Source organism: Phoca vitulina, unplaced genomic scaffold (genome assembly GCF_004348235.1).
Source record: "Phoca vitulina isolate PV1807 unplaced genomic scaffold, GSC_HSeal_1.0 scaffold737, whole genome shotgun sequence".
Lineage (NCBI taxonomy): Eukaryota > Metazoa > Chordata > Mammalia > Carnivora > Phocidae > Phoca > Phoca vitulina.
The window spans coordinates 174-12,335 of record NW_022590424.1 but is presented as its reverse complement, the minus strand read 5'-3'; the positions used below and the strand labels follow the sequence as shown (position 1 = coordinate 12,335).

Below are 12,162 nucleotides of genomic sequence, written 5' to 3'. Positions count from 1 at the left end.
TAACTCTCAGGTTTGGCCAGGTCAACTGATCTTGGATTGGTCTTGGAGAATGAAAATGAATTGTTAAAGCTTAGCAGGTGGCAACTCCAATTGCATTTATTATTTGGAGGTGATCTCTTTCGAGGAGCAAAGCAATAAAAGTCCTCCTGTTGATCCACTGGGATAGTTTATTTTACGTAGGTAGATATCTAAGAGCATATCATAACCATCTTAACTCAGAATTATTTCAACTGTTCGGCTCCATGCCACAATTAAGTCTACAGAGGCATGACTGTCTCACTCATTCATAACATATTACATGGGCCAAATATACTGGTGACATGAGCTGCTAGAATATGAATACAAGAAAATTCTTTGGCCTTAGTAAAACTTATGTATGTCATGGAAAGGGACATAAATTCTGTGAAAACCCTACTACCTCATAGTCTTAGAGATGTTGGGGTATTTTTTTCCAAAGTAAAAGACAGGTTTCCTTTGTTTCCTCCACCTTGTATTGTGTACTAGTAAGAATATATGTTCTATTTGGATGGATATTTAAAGCTAATAACTGAGTAATCAGAAATAATTCTGTGGTGGGTTGAAATATATGTCCACGTCCTAAATCCCAAGACCCGTAAATGTTATCTTATTTGGAAAAGGAGTCTTTGCAGACATAATTAAGTCAAGGATCTTAGAGGAAACCATCCTAGATTTAGATCATCCTTATAGAAACATGTACCCTAAATCCAATGATAAATATCTTTATAAGAAAAGGGAAAGATACAAACAGACCCAGAGGGGAGGCCAATGGGAAGACAGAGGCAGAGATGGGAGTGATTCATCTACAAGCCAAGAACGCCAAAGATTGCCACAGGCACCAACATCTAGGGGAGGAGCATGGACCAGATTCTCATCAGAGCCTCTAGCAGAAACCAACCTTGCCAACTCTTTGATGTTTAACTTTTGGCCTCCAGAACGGTGCGAGAATCAATTCCTGCTGTTCGAAGCCACTGAGTTTGTGGTAATTTGTTACAAGAGAACAGCCCTAGAAAATTAATACAGTGCCCCAATTGGAATGGGATCCAGAACAATTTTCCCTAGATGGTCCAGATTACAGTCTAAGCAGATCCAATAAATGGCACTTAAAGTTTTGGAAGTATATCAAGATACTGGAGGAGACAATGACAAACCCCAAGAGGAGAATCTCAGACCACTGAGGATTTAGTCAAGTTACTTTTTAGCAGGAATTTCTTCTCTTCTACAGAAAGAGCTTTGGGGTTGATATTGGGCCTTGATAAAAACTGAACTCTTGGTTATGGAAAACCAGGTGACCCGAGGCCCTGAGTTACTCATTATGACCTGTGTATCTATTCCATTCAGCAAAGCGTCACCGTATCCAGCAGTATGTAAAGATTAGGCCTGAGCAGGCCCCACAGGCACAGAGAAATTGTATCAGCATATGACTCACATTTCTCTTATGCCTACTTTTGCTGTATCCTATTAAGCCAAATTCTCAATTAGTCAATATAAAGGCCAAGAAATCAAGGGACTTTTCAGACTGCAAAACCGTGAATGCTCCCACTGGAGGTCGTGACAGAGACAGGAATGTAAGTCCTAATTCAACGTAACCCGAGGTGGCAGGAGAAATCACGCATTCTTCTGAGACCCTGGGGAAAATCAGCCCATGATACTGTTCTTGTTTGTCAACCAGATTACAATAAGGATGCCAGCACAGTGCTGAAAGAAATCCAGCCAAGAGTCTAGAAAAATGTAGAACATCAGAGAGTAGGAGTGAAGGATGTGATGAGAGAGAGAGAGAGAGACCCTCAGAAAGGGGATGGGCCGGGTGAAGAAGGTTTGAGAAGAAGGTGGGGGGCGGGGCAGAGGAAGAGGGAACACAGAGACTCTATAGCTCAGGTAGCTCATTTCAGCTGGTTTCCCTGAGGAAGGAATGCCTGGAATAGGAGGCAGGGCATGGTAGAAATGATAGGAATATCTGGGCCTAATAAAAATCTGAGTGATGCTGAAGTTCTTAAAGCAATGCAGACTCCAAAAGTCTAGGTGACCTTCCAGAATATGACCCATAATCTTACAGATGAGTTGAAGAAACAGAATGATTCAGTGTTTACTGTGATGTGTAATGCTGGTATTCCCACCAGACCTCCTCAAGTCCCTTTTATTTTATTTTTGGGGCCCCAGGACTTTGAGGCGCTTTTGCTCCCAATAGACAGCATCTGAAGCTCTTTTTTTCTCCCCAAAGGATTGGCCTGGTAGAGTCTGGCAATTTCCTCTCCCCTAAGCCAGTGACTGATGGATTTGGGAGTTTGAAAGTTCCATGGCTGTTGCCTTGGGTCAGGACAGGGCTGAGGTGCAAATTATACTCTCATGATCCAGTGATCCTCATCGTGGAATAAACCTGAAGTGATTATCTGTAAAACGTTGCTTGAAGACATGTCCTTATTTGGCTTCCTCCTTTTTATTTTCCTGATCTTCTGACTTAATTTGCCTTTGGGATTGCTTCATTCATACGTCCCCTGTACAACACTCCCTGTCTTAGAGTCTGAGGTGGGGGCAGTGGACCCAGGACACTTACGAATCTTATCTGCAAATGGTCACTTGAATTTGGAAGTCGAGACTCATGTCTTTTAAACAAATAAAGCGTTTGCTGAAAGAAAAACAACACAGATCACTTAACGAGGGACACAGTCATGCAAGCAGCCAGCATCTATCTGGCCTTCTAGTAAAGTAAGTCTGGGGACTTCGAAGACAGTCCTTACTGCCTGCCCTGACACAGCAAAAACATTTTACAACTGATTTGCCATTAGGCTTTTCAAGTATGTTTTCCTACTGGGAATTACAAAATCCATCCACTCATGACATGGGAAAAATATTTAAAACACCGATGAAAGTAGATGGCAATTCATACATTGTTTTCTTTACTAATAATCCAGTTGGTCTCTTGAACGGGTTGCTGTATGAGTTTGCTAGGACTGCCATAACAAAGTACCACAGACTGGGGGCTAAACAACAGAAATGTATTTTCCTACAGTTCTGGAGCCTGGAAATCCAAGATCAAGGTAGGTAGCTTTGGTTTCTTTTGGGGCTTTGCTCCTTGGCTTACAAATGGCTGCCTTCTTTCTCTGTGTATATGTCCCTGGTGTCCCTTTGTGTGTCCAAATTTCCTTTTCGTATTGGGACATCAGTCAGATTGGAGTAGGCTCACCCTTATTGTCTCCTTTTAGCTTAATCACTCTTTAAAAGGCCCTATCTTCAAATACATTCACATTCTGAGTTACCTGGGGTTAGCACATCAACATCAATTTTGGAGGAACGCAGTTTATCCCATAACACTTGCATATGGCCTAAGAATTTCAAGTGTGAAATAGTTCTTTAAATGAAAGATGGTTTAATCAGAGGGAAATACTGCTTACTATTTACACAAATAGAGCTAGAGTTCGGTTGAAGGCGATGGAGTTTTCATTTGTTCTTAAAGCATTTTGCGTCTTAGTCTTTATTTTGACAAGAGAAAAGTTGGGGCCACTTGTGGAGGATTTAAGTGGGGATTTGAATTACCTGGTGGGGATACAGCCATCTTTATTATTATATCACATTAGTCCCCATGAAGAAATCAGAAATAGGCTGGCTGCGTATTGAAATCTTACAATGTGGTAAAGAGCAGCATTTTGGAATTGTACGGTAGGGGCGATTTACTATCAAGTAATCTTATTTTTGCTCTTGCCCAATATAAAACCAAAGGATGTTTTAAAAAGAAAGAAAAAGTTAGTGAAAGGCAGTTCTGAAAGGCTGTTGTAACCCTATACACGCAGGATGACCCAGAGCTGACATCTTCATGTGTGACATTGAGGGTCACAGGCTCACCCCGAGGATTAAGTGTCCCCAGCTGCAAAAGTGCTGGCTGAAGGCAAATTAGACGTGGAGGGGGCTCTGGCGTAGGGAAGCCGTTGATGTTACCCACAGCGGAGACCTGCCACAGAGAAGAGAACTAAAGCCATTACCCAGAGTTTCGTTCCTTATTGTATCATGTCAGTGTTTTAACTTCCTTTTCAATCTCTTTCCACCAAGTTTACACATGCATTAGTGTTGTCGGACTTTGTCACTGCTTTGTGGTTTGCAAAATACCAGAACAAGCTTGCTAGAGAATGCACACCAAAGGAAAGGGTGTCAGTCGGGGGTCTTGGGGCTGGAGCTTGGATAGAGTGGAGAGATTTTAATGGCTTGCTCTGGGAAGTAGACTGTTCTTGGCGGTACAAAGGCAGACTGTTTTTATGTGAGGCAGAAGACTTTTGCATCATAAACGTTTTGTTTTTCGTTTTGAAATGCAGGTCTGGGAATTGGCAAGGTGGGAAGTGGTAGACAAGTGTCTCTTGTTTTGGCTGCTTTTGACTGTATGAGGCTTTTGTTTCATTTGTTTAATTTTGTTTTTGTAAGAGCCTTATTTTTTGAAGGAATGTCTGCCCTGGGTATCTGGTGGGGCATCAAGTATGTCTCAGAAAGCGGAATAGTCAGGTGCTCTTAGAAGTCATGGCGGGGGGAGAGTGGGCAGATAATGGAGGGTTAGCTAAGAAGACACTTGGCACCGGGCTTTTGAATCTTGGGAGGACAGTTGGGGATTTCAGAGCTCTGAGGTGACAGTAGAGGAGACCAGATGACACCTGTGTCCTTGGTACGAGTCTAGTACCAGTGATGGGGCCTAACCCAAGCTCATGCTGTGCTTGGAGCTCACCTGTCTTTTTTAGGCCCAGTCTCCCTTGGTTCAGCCCTCTTGCCGAGTCTGGTTATCTGGTCTTCCTATGCATTTTGGGAGTTGCCCCAAAGCCTTCCAAATGAATTCCTTTCTACTTGAGCCAGCAAAGTTCTTTTGCTGTGGCTTGTGGCCATACATTCCAGCAAATAACCTTTCTTTCTACACTCATCCTTCCACCGTTCCCGCCTCGATTTCCAAACTTGATTCTCTCGTCTGAGCCTGGAAATCTTTCCCTTCCTGCCTTTTCAGGAATTTTCTCACTTTGGATGTCCTCCTTCCCATACGTTTCTGGCAGCAAAGATACACTAACCAACACCTCCCCACCAGCCCCTTCCTCTGACTTCTGCTGCAGGGCGCTCTTTTGTCTCACCCTTGGCCCCTTTGGCTTCATTTCTCTGTCTTGGTTACTTCCTCCTCCCTGTTTACACCCCTGCCAGGGCCTCTTCTTCCTCGTTCATAAGCTTTCTTATTCATTACACTCTGTAACACCTAAGACACCTGCTGCAAGTGTGAGGATTTTGGCTTAACTGCCGATGTGCCCCAAGGATCGGTCCAGGCCTTGCTACTCTTGTCTCTCTTCAAACACTATGTAAAAGTACCCATGCAGTCTCCCCAGGATGCCTCTTCATCCCAGGACCCAAACTCTCTCCTGTGTGTTTCGACATAGGCACCTTCCTTTCTACAAACGTTGCTTGTTTCATTGTTACCCCCATCCCTGCAGACTGAAACCTTAGAAAATCTTCTGATCCTTTGCTGTCTAATACCCACCAAGTTCCATCCTCAACCTGTCGTAATTCTGCTCCTTCCTTTCCATCCCTCTAGTACTTCCTGCATTCAGATGATCTTCACCTGATATCAGGGTCATTTCACAGATAATTTTCTTTCTTCTAATGACCTTTGCTCTCATCTTTCTCATACACATCCAGTAAAGATAAGTCATCAAAAATATAATGAGCATAATATGAATATTTAAAATTTCGTCCTCCTTCGGCTTGAGGTAAAAACATTGTCCTTTTTCAAGTTATTATCATGTTGTTTTCAGCATGAATTACTTTAGTGAGATGCTGATCACTGAGCATCCAATGTGAATTGATTGTCTGTCTGATACGATTGACAAGGTGTAGTGGAGGGATTTTTTGGAAGATAAGGAGGTCAACATTTTGTACTATAAAGGACTTTGTCTTAGAGTCAATGGCTAAGATATTCTCTTCATAATTATAAAGCAATAGATTTTAGAACTGGGTAGAACCATTAAAAATTATTTAGATCAACTCCTTCAACCGAAATGTAGAGAGGTGAAGTCATTGGTCGGAGACAAGAGCTCAAGTCTAATTCCCCACCACTCAAATCCCAAAACTCACATTTCCTTTTCTTTCTTTTTTTCAAATTGTGGTAAAAAACACATGACATGAAATCTAACCTTTTAATTCTTTTTAATTTTGGTAGTTTTGTATTATTAACTAAATTCACATAGTTGAGCAAGAGATTGCTAGAAATTTTAATCTTGCAAATCTGAAACTCTACACCCAGGCAATAACCACCCATTCCTTTCACTCCTCAGCCCGTGGCAGCCACGGGTCCACTTTCTGTTTGTAGGAGTTGGACTGCTTTATTTTTTATTTTATTTTTCACCAACTTTAGAGATCTCATATAAGAGGCATCAGACAATATCTGGTGTGTGTGTGTGTGTGTGTAAGACTGGCTTATTCTACATAGGATACTATCCTTAGGGTTCATCCATATTGTAGCGTGTGACCGAATTTCCTTCTCTTTTCAGAATAATGTTACGTTTTCTTTACTCATTCATACCATATTCTCTGAGCCCATCCATCCATCCGTTAGTGGACATTTGGATGGCTTTCTCTCGTGGGCTACTAAGAATGGTGCTCTATGAAACTAGAAGTGCAGGTACCCCTTTCAGACCCTGATTTCAGTTTTGGGCGATACATATTCAGAAGTGGGATTACCGGATCATATGGTATCTCTCTTTTTAATTTTTGGAGGAGCCTCCACACTGTTTTCCACAGCAGCTATGCTGTTTCACATTCCCACCCAACAGCGCTCCAATTTCTTCACATCCCTCCACAGCGCTGCCCGATACAGCCAAGTCTTTTGTGACAAGAAGGGTCAGCTGAGGCGGCAACCTTCGTAGTTGTCTTCTTTTAAGAAATTGCCACAGCTTTCTATCAACCACCACCCTGATCAGTCAGCAAATACTGAAGCAAGACCCTTCCATCAGCTAAAAGATTACAACGTGCTAAAAGCTCAGACGACGGTTAGCATTTATTAGCAAGAAGATATTTTTTAATTCAACATGGTTTAATTTTTATTTTTTTAGAGATAATGCTATTGTACACTTACTAGATGACAGTGTAGTGTAATAAACATAACTTTTGTGTGCACTTGGAAACCAGAAAAAAAATGACTTCCAGAAAAATATTCATTATTGAATTGTTTCCTTTATGGTGGCATTTGCATTACTGTGGTGGCCTGGAACTAAATCTGCACGATCTCTGAGATCTGCTTGTACTAAATAAACGGATATGAATTAATGCACTAACACACACACACACACTTTACATTGTATAGACCCAAGTGTGCTGGTCCTTCTCCAAGTTAGTGCCATGCACTTCCCTGGCCTGCGCTCCACGCCCTCTGGTGGCTGTCATGTGTACCTGCAGCAAATCTTTGTCTTCCTTGAGGACAGCCCCCCACTTTCACCCCCCTTCTCCCTCCAGGCAGTCCCAGGGCTGGGAAGAGCTTCCCCTGTTGTTAGCATCTGGCAGTCTCCCAGTGCTTTTTCCTCACTTTCTGGGCAACTCTCCTTTTGTGTGTATATGAGTTAGGTATATTATACAAATTGTGTGAGCATGGTTTCTTTCTTTCTTTCTTTAAATTTTTTTTAAAATTTTGCAGCTTTCTTTCCTGTTATATTATCCTCTGTTCCTGACATACCGACTCAGGGTGCCTTGGAATCGGCATGGTGGGCTGTGTGTGTGTGTGTTTGCTTGCCATCAAGGGAAAACCTTCATTTTCACTGCATAAAATTTAGAAACGTCTAAAGAGCAAACAATATCTTAAACAAAAGAAACACGTTTAAAAAAGTTAACAAGAGGAGAAAAAAATTGTAAACCTTAAACTACGATAAGTTAATTTATGAATTTAAAGCTAGTCTAATCAAAATATTATGAAGTTGGAATAGGGGATTTTCTTTTCCAATTTTTTTAAATCAAAATTTATTCAGATATATATTAAATTACTTGTACAGACTTCTAATACATGCTCGTGAGTATCAAAATGGCATACAAAAATGCTCATGCCATAGAAAAATGTTATTTTAAATGTTTGTATCCATGCCAAATTTCAATAGTTGTTAAAGTAATTGTGGATCTTTAATTTAAATCAAAATACAATACTGAAGATTATCTAATTCTAGAGGGTCTGATGATGTGAAAACAATATATTGGTAAGAATTATAGGAAATGACACTTTACTGGAGAAATACTATCTGAAAACTATAATGCTAAATCTACTTGAATAAAAGCAATTGTAATATCAATTAAATAGCAGTATCTAAACCAAAAAGAGATAAGTCAAAACTACTTTAAAGACAGAAAACACATGCAGATGTTATGCCGTGGTGGTGGGCGTTCAGGACCGGGTTGCGGTGAGCTCAGTCAAACCTGCGGGTGTCCCTGGATGCGTGGGCCCTCGCGGCCTGGCTCTTCTCCTTCCTGGCGTTGCTGATTATCCAGGGGGTCCCCTGAGACTTCTGGGCCTCCGTGGGCTGCCTGTGGGGGAGCAGGAGCAAAACGGCCACTTGGGAAAGGCGGGAAGTTGAACTCCGCTTTGGCCAACATTTGCCTGATGTGATCATTTTCTTCCCTTAGCTCCTTGACTTTTCGCTCTGTGAGCACAGCTGCCATCCAGCTCTCCTGGACTTTATTCGCATAGAAGAGGATGTCCTTTAGATAGTGCGAGGTGCTCTCCTCCAGTTCTCTGCGGGTGTCTTCGGCCATCTTGTTGTAGAAGTTGCGAATCTGAGTTGCGGACTCGATGTTTCCACACGTGTAGGAAAGACTCTTCTCAATGTCTGAGCACTGCGCTTCCTTCTCCAATGATTTTCTCTCAAGTTCCCTGGTGTATTCTTGATATAATTGAGGCAGAAGTTGAAGCTTCCGTTTCAACTGCTGAATCTCACTTTGAAGCTGTGAATTTTCCCTCTGCAAAGAGGCTTCCTTGGCTCGAAGATCTGTGATTTGTCCCATAAGCTCTTCATTGATTCGCTTTTCTTCCCACAGTTGTCTGGCGAGTTCCTCATTTTTCTCTTCAGCACTTTGAAGGGACACATTGGAATCAGCATCGTCAGTGACACCCTTCAGATCACCCTCTGACCGATGGATGGGGTGATTGTCATTTTCTGCTTCCCTCTTTTGCTTGACTTCCCAGTTGACGTGACCCAAGAGATCTCCAAGGAGACAAGGCCAGGGGATGGCCTTCAGAAGGTTTTCACCCAGTGGTATTAACTGGCTGACTTTATCTTTCAGAGCCCGCTGCATTCCTGCGTTCGACTGCTCTAGCCTTTCTTTCTCCTGCTCCATTTCCTGGAGTCTTTGCTTCCATCTCGCCATTTCTTGGGCGAGCAGTTCTGGACTCTCTAGAACGTGAGTGTTTCCATTCAAATCATCCATTATTTTCTTCCAAAGTTGTTTTCCATTCTTCTCTGACGTTCTTAAGATGGGTCTATCACCAGTCACTTGGGAAAGTTTAGGAGGCTGGGTCTTCTGCGCCATTTTCAGAAAGTCAATGCTGTTCTGAAGTGCCAGCCTACAGCGGTTAGTACTTACTGCTGAGAAGCATAAGGTTTGTAATGTGGGAAGACTGGCCTCCACCCCGGGCAGCCCTAGGGCATCACCAGCTTGTGTCATTGGTCCCATATTCCCACTACCTTTTCCACAGACTTGAGCGTGGGCCAAACACCTTTTGCCGAGCACCTTCACACTTCTCCAAATGTGTCGTTTCTTCACTGTCAAAACCAGTATTACAATATATGCCAGCATCTCCCAGGGAAACTCATGGAGAACTGAAACATGTCTCCAGCTTTCAGAAATCACCAGCAGGGCACCGCACAGGGGCTCTAGGACCAACTGGAAAGTGGATCTGATGGCAGGCAGCAGGCCCTCCATGGCTGTGTAGGGCTCCACAGCTCTGCCTCCAAGGGCCAGTGTTCTATGGGTCTCAACTGAAGGCTCAGAACCCTGGGGGGAGGGGGTGCTCTGTCTCTAAGGTAAACATGTGCCTGGCAACCAGAGCAGATCAGTTGGGGTGGGGAAGGGGGAGGCCAGCCAGCTTCTAGAAGACAGTTTCCCCCTAACTTTGCCCTCACATAGAAAGTGATCTCACTTCACTGAGTTCCCCCCCAACCTTTATTGAGATACGATTCACATACCATACAATTCACCCATTTTAAGTGTACAAGTCCACGAATTTTTAGCATATATAAAGAATTATATAACCATCACAATAAGCTTATTTTAGAACAGTTCCATTACTGTAAAAAAAAGACCTTGCCAAACCTGTCATTTCTATCCCCTTTGCCCCTTTAGGCTGTCAGAAGGAAATCTAAAAATTTCTGGGCTTGACAAGTACCCTTAGGGCAAAACTTTCTTCCCAGTTGATGTACCTATCCACGTAAGCAGTTTCTCTGTCATATTGGCTTAGCAATTCCTCCCAGTCTTGATCAGCTCTCTCATGTTTTAAAGACTTAAAAAAAGATTACTTTTTCAGGTTCTTTCACGTGTTTGCAAGTGGAGCGTGTCTCTGAGTGCTCAGGTGCACAGAAAGTCTCCCCTGGGTGCCTTATTTGCCCCACAGCTTGGATTTGAGATTTAGGATTAGTCTCCCAGATGAATAAGCATCACTGAGCAGGGCTGGGTCCTGGAACAGGCCTGGCGGTTTGCCATGAGCTTGTGGTACTCAGTTCTGCTGCTTTTGTATGTGAAGCCACCTTCACTGGAAATGCCTTCCAGTTTGCTGACGGTATCAGATTTTTATGGCCCACGGAAGTCAAGGAAATTTCTCCTCTGACTGGTATAATTGCTGAAGACGCTGGCTGGCCATTCCCCAGAGAAAGAGGTCTGATGATTGAGGTGTCCTGTTTTAGAAATGGAATGTTGGGTTTGCATCTTCTGATAGGCTGACTCTTCCAAACTTGGGAATATTTACTCTATTTCCCAAAATAAACACCATCCATACCGGTTCCCCAAAAAACTAAAATAGAGAAGCATAGGTTCAAAGATCTTTCTGTTCAAAAGACCTCTTAAGACGTACACACAATAAATAAAATCTTTAAAAAAAAAAAAAAAAAAGGGTACCTGGGTGGGTCAGTCGTTAAGCGTCTGCCTTCGGCTCAGGTCATGATCCCAGGGTCCTGGGATCGAGTCCCACATCGGCCTCCCTGCTCGGCGGGATGCCTGCTTCTCCGTCTCCTGCTCCCCCTGCTTGTGTTCCTGCTCTTGCTGTCTCTCTGTCAAATAAATAAATAAAATCTTTAAAAAAAAAAAAAAAGACGTACACATAAGACACTATAGAATTTAACTCATAGAGGTCCTCTTCTTATCTTTTTTTTTTTTTTTTTAAGATTTTATTTATTTATTCATGAGAGACAGAGAGAGAGAGAGAGGCAGAGGGAGAAGCAGGCTCCCAAGGAGCAGGGAGCCCGATGCGGGACTCAATCCCAGGACACTGGGATCATGACCTGAGCCGAAGGCAGACGCCCAACCATCTGAGCCACCCAGGCGCCCGGTCCTCTTCTTATCTTATTGACCTGGATAATCATAACATCTAGACTTAGTGTCTTCATTGGTTAGTTTTATATATACGGTTCTTCTTGAAGGTGAGCAAGTGGGGTTTGTCTGTCCTTTTCACTGCTGGTCCCCTACAGAGCCTAGCACAGAGCCTGTACAACTTTACTAAGGTTCACGATTCAAAAAGGAACCATGTGAATAATGAATCCAAGAATTCAGACCACAGATTTGGAACAAAGCGTATGAGTTTCAGAGAAGTAGACATTTTAGAAGAAAACTGTCCTTTTACCCCTAGATGCATTGTGAAACCATGTTTCTTTCCAAGGTCCTAGAGAAAAAGAAAGCCCTGAGTGTATTCCACTGCAAATGAGCAGGAAACAGCGTGAGTACTTCATGTGCTCAAAGTGAACACCTCTGTTTGAGAGCTAGCCAGGGATTCTTGAGAGCAGCCGATTTTCCTCATGAAAACTATGGGATTATGGGCAAAATAACAAAATGGGGGTCATGAGAATCCTGAGAATGACCAGATGGTAGCACAGATCTGGGTTCACATCTCTGCTGAGTCTCTGTGGACTCATCCTATTTTTTCCAGCCTTTCTTTCCGCCTCTGTG

General features: G+C 42.8%; 1 protein-coding gene across 1 annotated transcript; it reads right to left on the bottom strand.

Moving 5' to 3' along the window:
* Positions 1-8,184: 8,184 nt before the first annotated feature.
* On the bottom strand, positions 8,185-11,139 carry LOC116629389 (melanoma inhibitory activity protein 2-like). Its single transcript, XM_032399681.1, has 2 exons — positions 11,119-11,139; positions 8,185-11,014 (listed from the first exon to the last, which is right to left on the bottom strand). The coding sequence occupies exon 2, from the start codon at positions 9,928-9,930 to the stop codon at positions 8,422-8,424; it is 1,509 nt and encodes a 502-aa protein (XP_032255572.1). The 5' UTR covers positions 9,931-11,014; positions 11,119-11,139; the 3' UTR covers positions 8,185-8,421.
* Positions 11,140-12,162: the final 1,023 nt, after the last annotated feature.